Source organism: Mustela putorius, unplaced genomic scaffold (genome assembly GCF_011764305.1).
Source record: "Mustela putorius furo isolate JIRA1106 unplaced genomic scaffold, ASM1176430v1.1 tig00537227_pilon_pilon_pilon, whole genome shotgun sequence".
NCBI classification, from domain to species: domain Eukaryota; kingdom Metazoa; phylum Chordata; class Mammalia; order Carnivora; family Mustelidae; genus Mustela; species Mustela putorius.
The window spans coordinates 5149158-5163855 of record NW_025422368.1 but is presented as its reverse complement, the minus strand read 5'-3'; the positions used below and the strand labels follow the sequence as shown (position 1 = coordinate 5163855).

Below are 14698 nucleotides of genomic sequence, written 5' to 3'. Positions count from 1 at the left end.
GCTAGGAGCTTCTTTAGTTTTCTTTTTTCAATTTTTTATTTTAATTATTTTTTATTAATTTTTTTTATTTGATAGAGAAGAGATCACAAGTAGGCAGGCAGAGAGGGGGAAGCAGGTTCCCCGCTGAGCAGAGAGCCCGACGTGGGGCTCAATCCCAGGACCCTGAGATCATGACCTGAGCCGAAAGCAGAGGCTTAACCCACTGCCACTTCTTTAGTGCCTGGGTGGCTCAGCTAGTTAAGTGTGGCAACCCCACTTCTTTAGTTTTCAATTCATAGTGCTGGTCCTGTGCAACTGCCTAAAACTCTGCTCGTTTGTCCCTGGTCCCGGATCTGCAGACCCCCTCAGAAAAGAAAGGTCATCTTTCTGGAATTTTATTTTGTTCTTGTAGTTTCTTTCCTTCATCTCCAGAAATGTGATTTTTTAAATTTAGCCAGGCTTTTTTAGTTGTTGCAGTAGGAACACTGGTTTGTCACGATCTACCACAGTTCAAACCAGTTATGCGATTGACACTTGTGGCTTCACAAAATTGTTACCAGTACCTATCAGGTGTTAGTCATGAGTAGTCAAATCACAAATGTGACTTATGCCCGTTAATTTTATATGTTTTTGATACATTGATTTAATATTCTGATGAGATGAAGTTTCTTAAGAGTTTGACCAAGGTTGGGGCACCTGGGTGGTTCAGTCAGTGAAGCATCTGACTTCAGCTCAGGTTTTGACCTCAGCATCATGGGATGGAGCCCCACATCAGGCTCCACACTCAGCATGGAGTCTGCCTCTCCCTTTCCCTCTGACCCTACCCCTGCTCATGTATGATGATGTATACATGCACTCTCCCACATTCTCTCAAAGAAGTTAAAAACTTTTTGAAAAAAGGTTTGGGACGCCTGGGTGGTTCAATCATTAAGCATCTGCATTTGGCTCAGGCCATGATCCTAGGGTCCTCGGATCAAGTCCCACGTGAGGCTCCCTGCTCAGTAGGGAGTCTACTTCTCCCTCTACCTCTCCTCCTCCGTGCTTGTGATTGCTCTCTTTTTCAGACAAATAAAATCTTAAGAAAAAAAAGAAAGGTTTCACCAAGTTTTTATAAGAACAGATATGCTGAAAGTCAGAGTTGGTTCAGGCTACAACTTTTTAGTTGTGTAAGCCTGGGTGGCTTAGTCAGTTTAGTGTCCGGCTCTTGATGTCAGCTCAGATTGTGATCTCAGGGTTGTGATACCCATGTTAGGGTCTTGGACATAGAGCCTGTCTAAGATTCTGTCTCTCCTTCTCCCTTTGCCCCTCCCTCGCCTCCCCTCTCTAATAAACAGCAAAAGTGTTATTACTATGTTCCTCCTTTTATGCTAAAGTGAGTTTAACCTTTGCTGGTATCTTCTCTATTTTTTGCCCCCAAAACAACTTGTTGACAATCGTAATTTTCAAAAAGTAATTGCTGCTGGACAGCTGGGTGGCTCAGGGGGTTGAGCCACTGCCTTCAGCTCAGGTCATGATCCCAGGGTGCTGGGATCAAGCCCTGCATCAGGCTCTCTGCTCAGCAGGGAGCCTGCTTCCTCCGCTCTCTCTGCCTACCTCTCTGCCTACTTGTGGCCTCTGTCTGTCAAGTGAATGAATAAAATCTTTTAAAAAAAGTAATTGCTACTTTATTTTAACAACACTTGAGTGTAGAGACCTTTGGCCCTACCCTGTGCCAGGCACTAGGGCCTTGAAATACATTATGAACAACAAAGATTTTTCATGGAACCTATGTTCTGGCTGGGGGAGACAAAACAAACAAAAATTTTTTTTTTTAAATGAAGTAAACAGTTTAGAAGTGTGCTAAGTGATAAGTGCTATGGAAAAAAAATTTAGAACCCTATAAGCAAGAGAAGGGGAATCAAGACTGCTTGGGTGGTTTCAGTTTTAAATAGGGTCACTGAGAAAAGGGGCTTTTAGGCAAAGACTTGAAACTATTTATAACTAGACTGCTTCAGAGATCTGATGTGAATAAGACAAATGAATATGATTTTACTTCAGTTTGTTACATAAGATTTTATATGTAAGATAGAAATGTTTAAATCTTTTTTAGAAATGTATCTTAAAGAATCTTTTAATTTTAAATGTTTTAAATTTATTAAATGTAAGTAAAAAGTCAAACATACTTAAAAAATAACAAACATTCAGAAATTTTAAATCCTTTACAGTTAAACTCCTGGTGGAAGCTATAATTTTCTCTATATGCATATTCTAACATCAATGATAAAGTGTTTATAAGATGGAGCTACACTGTATGTAATATTTTATTAAGCCTATTTCCATATCAGTATAATTCCTTAAGGTTCTCTTGTTCAAAACTTTTGGTCATGATGTATTTGGTGATTCAGAAACATTCTGAGTGTTGTTAGAGTATCTTTGTTATGTACTATGTATTTTCATAGTTCACAGTGTTATTTATTTGTAGTAGCTAAATTTTGTTTAACCAGACTTAATGACAGAAGTGAATAAGGGGCCTTTTTAGATGATTTTTGAGAATTCTTTGCTTTATGGGACTCTTGCTTTTGTTTATTCCTTTCAGAGAAAATTTGTCAAAGGATCTTTACCTGATATCTCAAATGGACAGTGATCAGTTCGTACCAATTTGGACAGTTGCCAACATGGAAGAAATTAAAAAGCTGACCACAGACCCTGATCTAATTCTTGAAGTGTTGAGATGTATGTAAATCATACCTTTTAGCTTATTTTTTAAAGTCAAAAAGCTAAGTTTTCTTTTGATTTCTGGTCAAGCAGGGAATATTTTTTTTTATTGGCCATTTATTTTTATTAAGTTGTAGTTGACATGCAATGTATTTTTTCAGGTATACCACATAGTGATTCCACAATTCTATACATTAAGCTGTGCTCACTAGGCAGGGAATTGTTCACTCCCTATTTTTTGTTATTCTGTTCCAATAATTTATCTTTTTATTTTTACTGACTTGGTATATAGCTTCTGTATCAGTTCTGTACCTTGGTTGTTCATCTTGATACCCACTTACTCAAATATAAGCAATTAAATCTCAGTTTTCTGGGCTATTAGAAAGTTATATGTATCATTACTACATCTTCTAAAGCATTGTTTCAAACTTGTGAACCCAAGTAAGAATTACATTTTACCTTACAGCCCAGTACACACACCACATATCCCTACACAACTGAAATGTTAATTATTCAGATTAATACTAAATGCTTGGAATTAACTTTTTTCAAAATTGATTTCACAATTTAAAGAATTGCAGTCTATAGTTTGACAAATACTGCTCTAAAGTTTGGTAAAGAATTTGAGGTTTTAAGCATTTTTAATGGTGTTTGTGTCTTGTATCAGGATTTCTTGCTAACCTTTCTTTGCAGAACCTTGCCAAAGTTGGTTGTTTTTTTTTTTTTTTTTAAGATTTTATTTATTTATTTATTTATTTTATTTTATTTTTTTAAGATTTTATTTATTCATTTGACAGAGAGAGATCACAAGTAGGCAGAGAGGCAGGCAGAGAGAGAGAGAGGAGGAAGCAGGCTCCCTGCCGAGCAGAGAGCCTGACGCGGGACTCGATCACAGGACTCTGAGATCATGACCTGAGCTGAAGGCAGCGGCTTAACCCACTGAGCCACCCAGGCGCCCTATTTATTTATTTGATAGATAGAGATCACAAGTAGGCAGAGAGGCAGAGAGAGAGGAGGAAGCAGGCTTCCTGCTGAGCAGAGAGCCCGATGTGGGACTCAATCCCAGGACCCTGAAATCATGACCTGAGCCAAGGGCAGATACTCAACTCAGTAAGCCACCCAGGCACCCAAACCTTACCAAAGTTTTAACCATTTGATCGAATAAAGGCAGATCTTCACTTTTATATGAAATATGTTGTTGAAAATATTTAACTTTTAAACATTTTTAAAAGCATTTAAACAAGTCTCATAATAGGCTTTTATGAGAGTAGAAGATTTTCATTCTCAGAGGGCTAAAAAAAATTCATGAAATCTCTTTGTGTGTAATGGTTTCTTAAAAAAACCCCAGTCTTGGCATCAGAAAAAAATCAGCCAAGAGACTAGCAGAATCCTCTACCTCTGAGGGCTAGAACCTAGTACCTAAACCCAGCTCTTCTTCCCTGTTCCTTTTATTCTCACTACTTACTTCTTCAGAGAGATGTGGCATATTATCTCTGAAGGGACTAGAAATAAAAGTTTTGGTTAGATAATACTATCTTCATTAGATATTTCCTCAAAATCAGCATCTCAAGGATGGCTTCTCAGTGTCTGTAATAGTCTTTAAGAATAAATTGTTAAAATCAAAGGAAAGCTATAATCATTTGAGTTCAATTCTTGGTTTTAAGTGCCTCTTAGACTTGAATTTTAAGAACAATTTCTTTGTATGTCAGAATGCAGTACTATAGTCCAGTTACAAGAGTGGAATGCAAATACACTGATTAATACACTTCTTATCTCCAGAAATCCAGAATTCAGTAATTGTACACAGGGTAATTTTACCTTGTTAGTTACGTATTATATACTCCTGAAGAGTTTTTCAGTGCCAAGACACAAAGTAGGTGCTCTATATATTTGTTCAAATAATAACATTTGACAGTGTTTCTTGTATATTAATTTCAAAATATTTTGTTATAACTGTAATCTTTGGTTCTGCAATTTAATTTATTGAGGATATCAATCTCTGCTAATTTATTCACTTGGAAATAGAAATGAATAGTTTTTAATGGTAATATTAAAATCTCACCTTGTCACTTTTGAATGAAACACTTTTTTAAATTTCAGCTTCTCCTATGGTACAAGTTGATGAAAAGGGCGAGAAAGTGAGACCAAGTCATAAGCGTTGTATTGTGATTCTTAGAGAGATTCCTGAAACAACACCTATTGAGGTAAATTATTAAGGATTGTTAAAGTTAAGTGTTCTTTAACTGTTTAAATCAAAGATAAACGAAGTGTAAGTCAGTGCCCTCATATCAATTATGTGAATGGGATATATTTTGTTTTGTAAATTCTGAAGCACTGGAAGAATGGCAGAAAGGGAGAAGGAAGATAATAATTCCATGTTCTTAGAATGGTAGACTGAGTATTGCCGTGTTACTGATTCTCAGTTTGTTCATTTGACTGGCAATTAAAATATAAATAGGCTCTTTTGGGAACTTGAGGATTCACCTGAAAGAATACACTTAGGAATGAAGAAAAAAAAAATACAAGAGTCAAGGCTTAATTCTGTTAGCTGGCAAATATAAAGCAGAGTTGTGGTCATAAATGTGGTGTGGTACAGATACAGGAATAAAATAACATTTGAGTGGAACAATATAATCCTGAAATAGACTCTTTGATTTAGTAATGAATTTATGATAACATTTATTCAGTAATTAGATTCTACCAGGTATTGTGCCATGTACTTTATGGTAATATAAAGCCTAAGGTTTTGTTATCTCTGTTTTACAAATAAAGTAACTGAGCCTTAGTATAGTTAAATAACTTGATTAAGGTCACATGACCTGTTTGAATGACAATCTGATTTGAACTCGCTCTCTGTGATTCCAAAGCCCATGTTTCTTAACCAGTAAACCATAGGACTTCACACTAAGTTGGCATATTCATGATAATAAGTTAAAGATGGAGAAGACTGATTAGTAGCTGATATGTGGTAATTGGTTAGTCATTTAACTTGCCAACTAACAAACTTGGCATATTAGTAGTTAATCTTATTGCCCAGATTCATTCAGTATTAACTCTCCAGAATGAAGATTTCCTAAACTTAGAAACAGTGAGAGAAATTAGAAAAGAAACTGTCACAAGATAGATGTTTTATTTAAAATTATGAACTATATGTCAAAAGTAACAAATCGAAAGGAAAATTGCAAAATGGGAAGAATATTTGCATTATTAAGAAACAGTGTAGAATATATGAGCCTGAACTCTAGAGCCACGCTGCCTGGATTTAAATTCCAGCTTTTTACTTGATAACTCTATGACCTTGCATTAGTTACTTAACCTCTTTTGCTTTGATTTTTTTCCATCTATTAAATGGGATAGTAGTAATAAGTAACTCATAAAATTGTGAGATATAAGTGAATTAGTATATAAAAAACTTAGAGCAGTACTTGGCATGTAAAACAGATCTAAGATTAGCCAGTACTATCATTTTTATAGTTATTGTAATTTATATTCTGAATACATAAACAGGTCACACACATGAAGAGCAATAAATGAAAATGAACAAGGCAGCAACATACTGTTCATTAAAAAAAAAAAAAAGTAAAGGAAGTGTAGATGACTAAGGTAGCTAGAGAGAGCCTAGGCAGTAGTCCCTGAAATGCACATTAAAATGAGAGATTTGGGGTGGTGATGAAAGATTACTATCAGGTAGAACAAATTACTTTAGATCCAGACTTCTTTTTTATACTTGGGGAAAGTTAATCTGTAAACATATACAACTCTTACTAAAGAATAATAATGGCGAAAAATAAAAAGATCTAAATAAATAAGTCAGTTCATTTCACAGAGAATTAGAAATATTTAGAGAATATCTATGGATTTTTGGAAGGTAGAGATCAGTGGATGGCAGTCTAACAGTTCCACAGATAGTTCTATAGAAATGTAATTCTGAACTGGATGAGATTTTATTAACTGAACTTGGTGATATTTCACCACTTTCACTAATATCACAAAACTCAGCTGGTTGTACACTACTTATTTCGAGTAGTATTTGACCCAAGCAAATTTCATCATAAATAGAGATGTTATTTTTAATTCAGTGTAGTAAAAATTTGAAGGAGTTAGAATACAGGTTAGACTTAATTGTGAACATTGTGAACATTGAAAATGGACACCTTGTGATATTTTGGTATTTTATGGGCATTTTAGCCTAGTAAGATTCTTTACGTTTGGGAATTATTAGTTACTAGTGAATTTCTCATTGAACTCAAATAGGTATTAAACAAAATGGAGTTCGGAGGCATACAAATCTGGGTTTGAGTTCTTGTTTGTGATAGTGTGAGTAGGTTAAACAGTTTGAGCTACCATTTCCTCACCTGTAAAGTTGGTATGATAAGATCTTTAAAACAGGATTGTTTTCAGGTTAAATCTATGTCTTATCCTGCATGGGATTTCAGTAGATGTTTTCTTTCTCTCTGTAACCATTTAGAGATACTAATGTTGACTTCCAGTTGTTTTCTTTCTTTTCTTTTTATAAACTTCCTTCAAGCTGTTAAACTGTGTTAAACACAATTCTAAGTTTTGGTAATCTATTTTTTTTAAATGCATATATTTGTTATAGTTTTCAGTTATTGAATTTCAGTTTCAGTTATGGAGAAGGGAAGATACTTTTGCACAGAGTTCGTGTCTGTAACTCTGGTATAGACAGAGCATCTGGATTGAATGAGAATGCATCCAAATAAATACTAAGCACTAGAAAATGTTAATGGAGGACATACTTTTCATTTTTTGGATAATGGCAGGTCTAGAAAGATTTTACTGTTAAGGAAAATTTAGCTTGCCACTAAGAGTGTGATGAAATGCTTCAGTTTTGCTGATACTAAAATAAGATTCTATTTCTAAATCATATATAAAATTTACACTAAAGTTTTTCTTTCGTAGGAAGTTAAAGCTTTGTTCAAGAATGAAAACTGCCCAAAGGTGATAAGCTGTGAGTTTGCACACAATAGCAACTGGTATATCACTTTCCAGTCAGACACAGATGCACAACAGGTGAGAAGAAAACTTTTCTTCTGATTTGAAGTCCTGGTGGTTAAAGTAGTAGTATATTTTAACTGAGAAAATATGTGCTCACGGCAGTATTTGTAAAGACTATTGAGCACCTTGTTCACCTTTTTGGTTGTGCTGCTGCTGCTTCTTTTTTTTTTAAGATTTTATTTATTTAGGACCCTGGGATCATGACCTGAGCCGAAGGTAGAGGCTTTAACCCCCTGAGCCATCCAGGCACCCCCAAGCTTTTTCAGTTTTGATTTAAGAAGTTTATTTCCTATCAGTAAAAAAATTAAAACAATTTTAAAATTAATTTAAAGATTGGGAACCATGTACTCAGTAGTTGGAATTTCTAGTACGTACATACTAGGCCCACAATAAATACGTAACTTCCTTTCTGATTCTTGGAATTTTGACATTAATGATTTTACTTTATTGTCATGTCCAATTAAAGAGTAATAATCCCTTGAAACAAAAGAAAACCAAAAATATATCTAATAGCATTTTAAAACCACTCACTAATTGATTGATTGATTTTTAAAGTAAACTCTACCCCCAGTGTAGGGCTCGAAATCATGACCCCAAGATCAAGAATTGCATACTCCACCAACTGAGCCAGCGAGGTGCCCCTCTGATTTTTTTTTTTTTTAATTATTCATCTTAGAAAACTGTCTGATTGAACCATTATATGTTGTGAAATTTTGGGTCTGTTTTGACTTTTGTGCATCTTTTCCTGCATTAATCCATAGTAGCTAATCTACAGTAAATGTGAACTTATGCTGGGGTGTTTTTACTTTCTCATTCCTTATCACCTGCATAATGGAATTGACTTCAGAATTTTTTATTGTTTAGTTTGGAGATGATTGCTAATACCAAACTTTTGATAGAGTAAAGATGGCGTTAATGAAATGTTTGAATGCTAATAAAAGTTCCTTTCTGCTTCGTTAACAGGCTTTTAAATATTTAAGAGAAGAAGTTAAAACATTTCAGGGCAAGCCAATCATGGTAAGAAAATGTTTGTAAGTATAGAGCCTAGTGTGAAGCCAGAAAATTTTTGTTGCTTGTCTGTTTGAGAATTTAAAACACATATGCATAATAATGGATAATAATAAAACCTGCAATGATTTTTTTTTTTCCCTGCAATGATTTTAAAGAAATTTTATATGATGTGCTAGAAAATTAGCTGTTAGGGTAACAGTTATTTCCAAAGGCCTTCCTTTAGAAAGCATGAAGTTTTAGTTAGATGCTGATTGATAACTTTTAAGATAATTAAAATGAGGATTAGGGATAATTTTTTAGTAAAAAAGGTGGAAAATGTTCTCAATATTGTCACTCTCATCTCAAAATTAATTGCATCACCACACTGATGTTCATCTGTTTGGGAATCTAGAAATTATTGATGACACTTGCTCACTGTCTTTACAGGTCTTCTCTTTTCTCAGATCCCGTGGAATCTACCTTTATAACTTGTTTCAATTATTACTGCTTTGTTTAGGCTTGAACGGTCAGAGTACCTTTTAACTGTTATGCCTTTAGCTTTCCCCCCACTTTTTCATTCTCCCGTTGCTACCATCTAAAACAGAGTCATAGGGCACCTGGTGGCTCAGTTGTTTAAGCATCCAACTCTTGATTTTAGCTCAGCTCTTGATATCAGGTCATGAGTTCAGGCGCCACATTGGATTCCAAGATACTTTAAAAAAATAATAAATGCATAAAATAGAATCCCAAGCATTCACTTAATTTGGTACTTGGGCTTGCTTTTACATGCTACTTATTCCATTTGTAATGCAGTGATGATGTATTTGTGAATGTATTTTAGTATTCTTGGTCTCTTGAGCTCTTAACATGTATCAGTTTCTGTTCTAAACACTTTATTTGTATAGAGTCATTTAATTCTTACAAGAACTTCATATGGTGGTTACTCTTGTTCTCCATCTTGTGGTAATGAAAGTTACCTACCCAATTTCACACAACTAGTAACTGAAAGAACCAAGATGAGAGAGGCTTACATTTATTAGGAGAATGTATATCAGGCATTGTTCTAAGGACTGGACATATTTAAACCTCATTATTGATGTGTGATAGGTGGTATTATTACTTTCTACTTTAGAGATGAAGATACCTGCCATTTGTCAATCTATTTCCTCTGCTTCCTATTATCTCCCTCCCCTACTTGAGGCTATAAAGATCTTCTAGGTCTTCTGGTAGCTTTAAAATTTTATATGTCAGATTTGGGTCTTTGATACATTTGGAATTAATTTGATATACAGGATCTGATAGGAATCTATTTTTTTCCATATATGTAAAGGCAGTTGTCTCAACACCAAACAATTGGTTGAATGGTCTGTGCTTTTACAACTTGTGTATGATGTTGCATCTATCAGATTTGCTTTAGGTTCTCTATTCTATCAGTCTCGTCTTGTCTTTTATTTTTTTTTATTTTTTTATTTTTTTGATTTATTTATTTGGGGCACCTGGTTGGCTCAGTGGGTTAAAGCCTCTGCCTTCAGCTCAGGTCATGATCTCAGGGTCCTGGAATCAAGCCCTGCATCGGGCTCTCTGCTCAGCGGGGAGCCTGCTTCCTCCTCTCTCTCTGCCTGCCTCTCTGCCTACTTGTGATCTCTGTCTGTCCAATAAATAAATAAATAAATAAATAAATAGATATTTTTTAAAAATAAATAAAAGGCAGAGACTGGGACGCCTAGGTGGCTCAGTGGGTTAAGCTTCTGCTTTCTGCTCAGGTCATGATCCCAAGGTCCTGGGATCAAATCCCACATCGTGCTCCTTGCTCAGCAGGGAACCTGCTTCTGCCTGCTGTTCTCCCTGCTTGTGCTCACTGTCTTGTTCTCTCTCTCTCTCTCTTTCTCTCTGCCTTCAGCTCAGGTCATGATCCCAGGGTCCTGGGATAGAACCCTGCATGGAGCTCTCTGCTCAGTGGGGAGCTGCTTCCCCCTCTCCCTGCCTGCCTCTCTGCCTACTTGTGATCTCTCTCTCTCTCTGTCAAATAAAAATTTTTTTAAAAAGGCAGAGACTGGCAGTTTGAATTAAAAAAATAAGATCCATCTATATGCTGTCTATAACAGATTCATTTTAAATTCAGAGATACTGAAAGTCACAGGATGGAAAAGGATGTTCCAAATAAATAGTAACCAAAATACATCTAAGGGGTGCCTGGGTGGCTCAGTGGGTTAAAGCCTCTGCCTTCGGCCCAGGTCATGATCCCAGGGTCCTGGGATCGAGTCCCACATCGGGCTCTCTGGTCATCAGAGAGCCTGCTTCCCTTCCTCTCTCTCTCTGGCTGCCTCTCTGCCTGCTTATGATCTCTGTCAAATAAATAAAATCTTTAAAAAAACAAAACAAAACAAAATACATTTAAGATGGCTGTACAGTTGACCCTTTCAACAACACAGGTTTGAATAGCATGGACCTACTTATATGCAGACGTTTTCAATAAATATAGTACAGTATTGTAAAGGTATTTTTTCTTCCGTTTTTTTAAAAAAGATTTTAATTTATTTTTTTTAAGATTTTATTTATATGACAGAAAGAAAATACAAGCAGGGGGAGGGGAGTCAGAGGGAGAGGGAGAAGCAGACTCCCTGCTAAGCCAGGCTGGATCCCAGGACCCCGAGATCGTGACCTGAGCTGAAGGCAGATGCTAAATGGACTGTGTTGTCCAGGTGCCCCCACCCTGCGAATTTTTTCTGTTACTGCCTTTTTTTTTTTTTAAGATTTTATTTATTAATTTGACAGAGAGAAATTACAAGTAGATGGAGAGGCAGGCAGAGAGAGAGAAATAGGGAAGCAGGCTCTCTGCTGAGCAGAGAGCCCAACGCGGGACTCGATCCCAGGACCCTGAGATCATGACCTGAGCCGAAGGCAGCGGCTTAACCCACTGAGCCACCCAAGCGCCCTGTTACTGCCTCTTTTATTTCTAATTTTTTTTTTTTTAAGATTTTATTTATTCTTCAGAGAGAGAGGGAGAGAGAGCGAACACAGGCAGACAGAATGGCAGGCAGAGGCTGAGGGAGAAGTAGGCTCCCTGCTGAGCAAGGAGCCCGATGTGGGACTCGATCCCAGGATGCTGGGATCATGACGTGAGCCAAAGGCAGCTGCTTAACCAGCTGAGCCACCCAGGCGTCCCTTTTATTTCTAATTTTGATTTCCTTCTTTCCTGTCCTATATATTTTTAAAGTTTGTGTGTGAGGGGGGTTCTCTTGGTTAAAATTAAATTTATAACAATCTCATGTGAATAATACCAGTTTAGTACTAATAATATACAAATACTTTGCTTCTATACTTCTCTATTCTATTCATTTCTCTCTTAAACCTGATAAGAAAAAAGAGGAGTTACATACCAAAAGTATAATATTTTCTTTTGTGTTTACCTATGTAATTATCCTTACCAGTGTTCCTTAATTCTTCTTAAGGTATTGAGTTACTCTCTGGTATCTTTATTTCACCCTGAATTACTCATTAGCATTTTTTGTAGGATAGGCCTGCAAATATCCTTTACATTATTTTATTCATATGTCTTTTTCCACACCCTTAGGTGTGTCCATGGTTTGCATTAGCTCATTAATCACTTTTAAGATAGTTGATTTAAGTCTTTGACCAGTAATTCCAATGTCTGGGCTTACTTAGGATGGTTTCTATCAAATTCTTTTTTTCCTGTGAATGGGCCATATTTCTCTATTTTTCCGTGTGTTTTATAATTTTTCGTTGAGAGCTAAACATCCTGAGTATTACCCCTAGACACAATTCTGCCATTTTTTTTAACCTTTTTTGTCTATATATGCAAATATAATTTTAGGGTAAATTCCTAGAAATGAAATTGCTATGTTAAAGAGTATATGATGCCTTTACTTAATAGATGGAACTAACTTAATTCATAGTAGTATTTTTTATTTATTTATTGATTTTTCTACTTATGTTTCTGGCTGTTTTTCTATTAAGATTTTCTTAATGATTTGTGATTACAAAAGTTTTTAGAGGAGATTAGTCTTATCAGATATGACTGTTACTGTGTTGTTAGTACTTCTGTGGAAATTTATTTTTTGTAGCAGGGTTAAAAGATTGATGAATCTTTTTCTCTGTGCCTTTGGATTTTGAGTCTAGTTTAGCTCAGGTCCTCTCCGGAAAAAGTTATTTTAGTTAGTTTGTTTGTTGGTTTTCAGGCAGAGAGAGAGAGGGAAGCAGGCTCCCTGCGAAGCAGAGAGCCTGATGCGGGGCTCGATCCCAGGACCCTGAGATCATGACCTGAGCCAAAGGCAGAGGCTTAACCCACTGAGCCACCCCGGTGCTCCTAGTTTGTTTTTTAATCAACTTTACTGAAGTATAATTTGCATACAATAAGATATATATATATTTAAGATTTTATTTATTTATTTGCCAGAGAGAAAACGTGCACAAGCAGGCAGAGTAGCAGGCAGAGGCAGAGAAGCAGGCCCCCTGCTGAGCAAGGAGCCCAATGTGGGACTCAATCCCAGGACCCTAGAATCATGACCTGAGCCGAAGGCAGAGGCTTAACCAATTGAGCCACCCAGGCATCCCAAGATAAATCTTTGTTGTTTTTGTTTTTGTTTATTTATTGGACAGACAGATCACAAGTAGGCAGAGGCAGGCAGAGAGAGAGGAGGAAGCTGGCTTCTGGCTGAGCAGAGAGCCCCACACAGGGCTCATTCCCAGCACCCTGAGATCATGACTTGAGCTAAAGGTAGAGGCTTAACGCACTGAGCCACCCAGGCACCCCAAGATAAATTTGTTTTAAAAATAAATTTTTAGGGCGCCTGGGTGGCTCAGTGGGTTAAGCCGCTGCCTTCGGCTCGGGTCATGATCTCAGAGTCCTGGGATCGAGTCCCGCATCGGGCTCTCTGCTCAGCAGAGAGCCTGCTTCCCTCTCTCTCTCTGCCTGCCTCTCCATCTACTTGTGATTTCTCTCTGTCAAATAAATAAATAAAATCTTTAAAAAAAAAAAAAAATAAATAAATAAATTTTTATTAGTGTTGGGAATGTTATGCATTGGGGTTTTTTTCTCAGTCAGTCTCTCCCACCATCCCCAACTGCCAATCTAGGCAATCACTAATCTGCTTTCTACAGCTGTAGTTTGTCTTTTCTGGAGTTTTCATATGAATGAAACCATACAGTATATTCTCTTTTGTGCGGGACTTCGTTCACTCACCATTATTTTAGTGAACCATATTGTTGCATGGGTTGGTAATACATACTTTTTTATTGCCAAATAGTAGGAATGTACTTAGTTTGATTATCTAGTCACTTTTTGAATCTTTTTTCTATTAAAAATTTTTTGATTGTTGGGCTTATTATTGAATTATAAGAGTTCTTTATATATTCTGTATATAAGTTCTTTTTTAGGTATGTGTGTGTGGTATTCCACATCTATTTTCCCTAGCCTGTGGTTTGCCTTCTTGTTTTCTTCACAGTGCATATTTGAAGAGCAGAAGTTTTAGAGGTTTTTGTTACTGTTGTTTTGGTAGAAATGTAGATGATGTGTACAGTATTATGTTTCAGGTGTCCTACATAGTCATTCAAAATTTATATACATAGGAAGTGAATACCATCATAAATCTAGCTACCATCTGTCACCATACAAAGTTGTTACATTATTATTAACTATATTCCCTGTGTATACATTACATCCCTATGACTTAGTTTATAACTGGAAATTTGAACCTTTTAATTTTCCACTATTTCATCCATCCTTCCACTCTGTCCCCCCATCAGTCCCCACCAGCAACCACCAGATTTTTCTCTGAACACATGAGTTTGTTTCTGTTTTATTTGTATTATTTTTTAGATTCCACATATAAGTGAAATCAACCAGTATTTGTTTTTCCCTGTCTGACTTATTTCATTTAGCATAATATTGATGTTGTGGCAAATGACCAGATTTCTTTCTTTTTTTATAGCTGATATTCGTGTGTGTGTGTGTGTGTGTGTGTGTGTGTGTGTGTGTGCACACACCACATTATCTTTA

General features: G+C 36.2%; 1 protein-coding gene across 9 annotated transcripts in view; it reads left to right on the top strand.

Moving 5' to 3' along the window:
* Positions 1-14698, top strand: part of LARP4 (La ribonucleoprotein 4) — a 210619-nt gene that overhangs the window by 157843 nt on the left and 38078 nt on the right. For all 9 annotated transcript variants that reach the window (XM_045073027.1, XM_013050596.2, XM_004781719.3 and 6 more), the window contains 4 exons: positions 2555-2691; positions 4774-4877; positions 7594-7704; positions 8653-8706. In XM_045073027.1, the coding sequence (XP_044928962.1) occupies positions 2555-2691; positions 4774-4877; positions 7594-7704; positions 8653-8706 (406 nt within the window). The remainder of the gene's footprint in view (positions 1-2554; positions 2692-4773; positions 4878-7593; positions 7705-8652; positions 8707-14698) is intronic.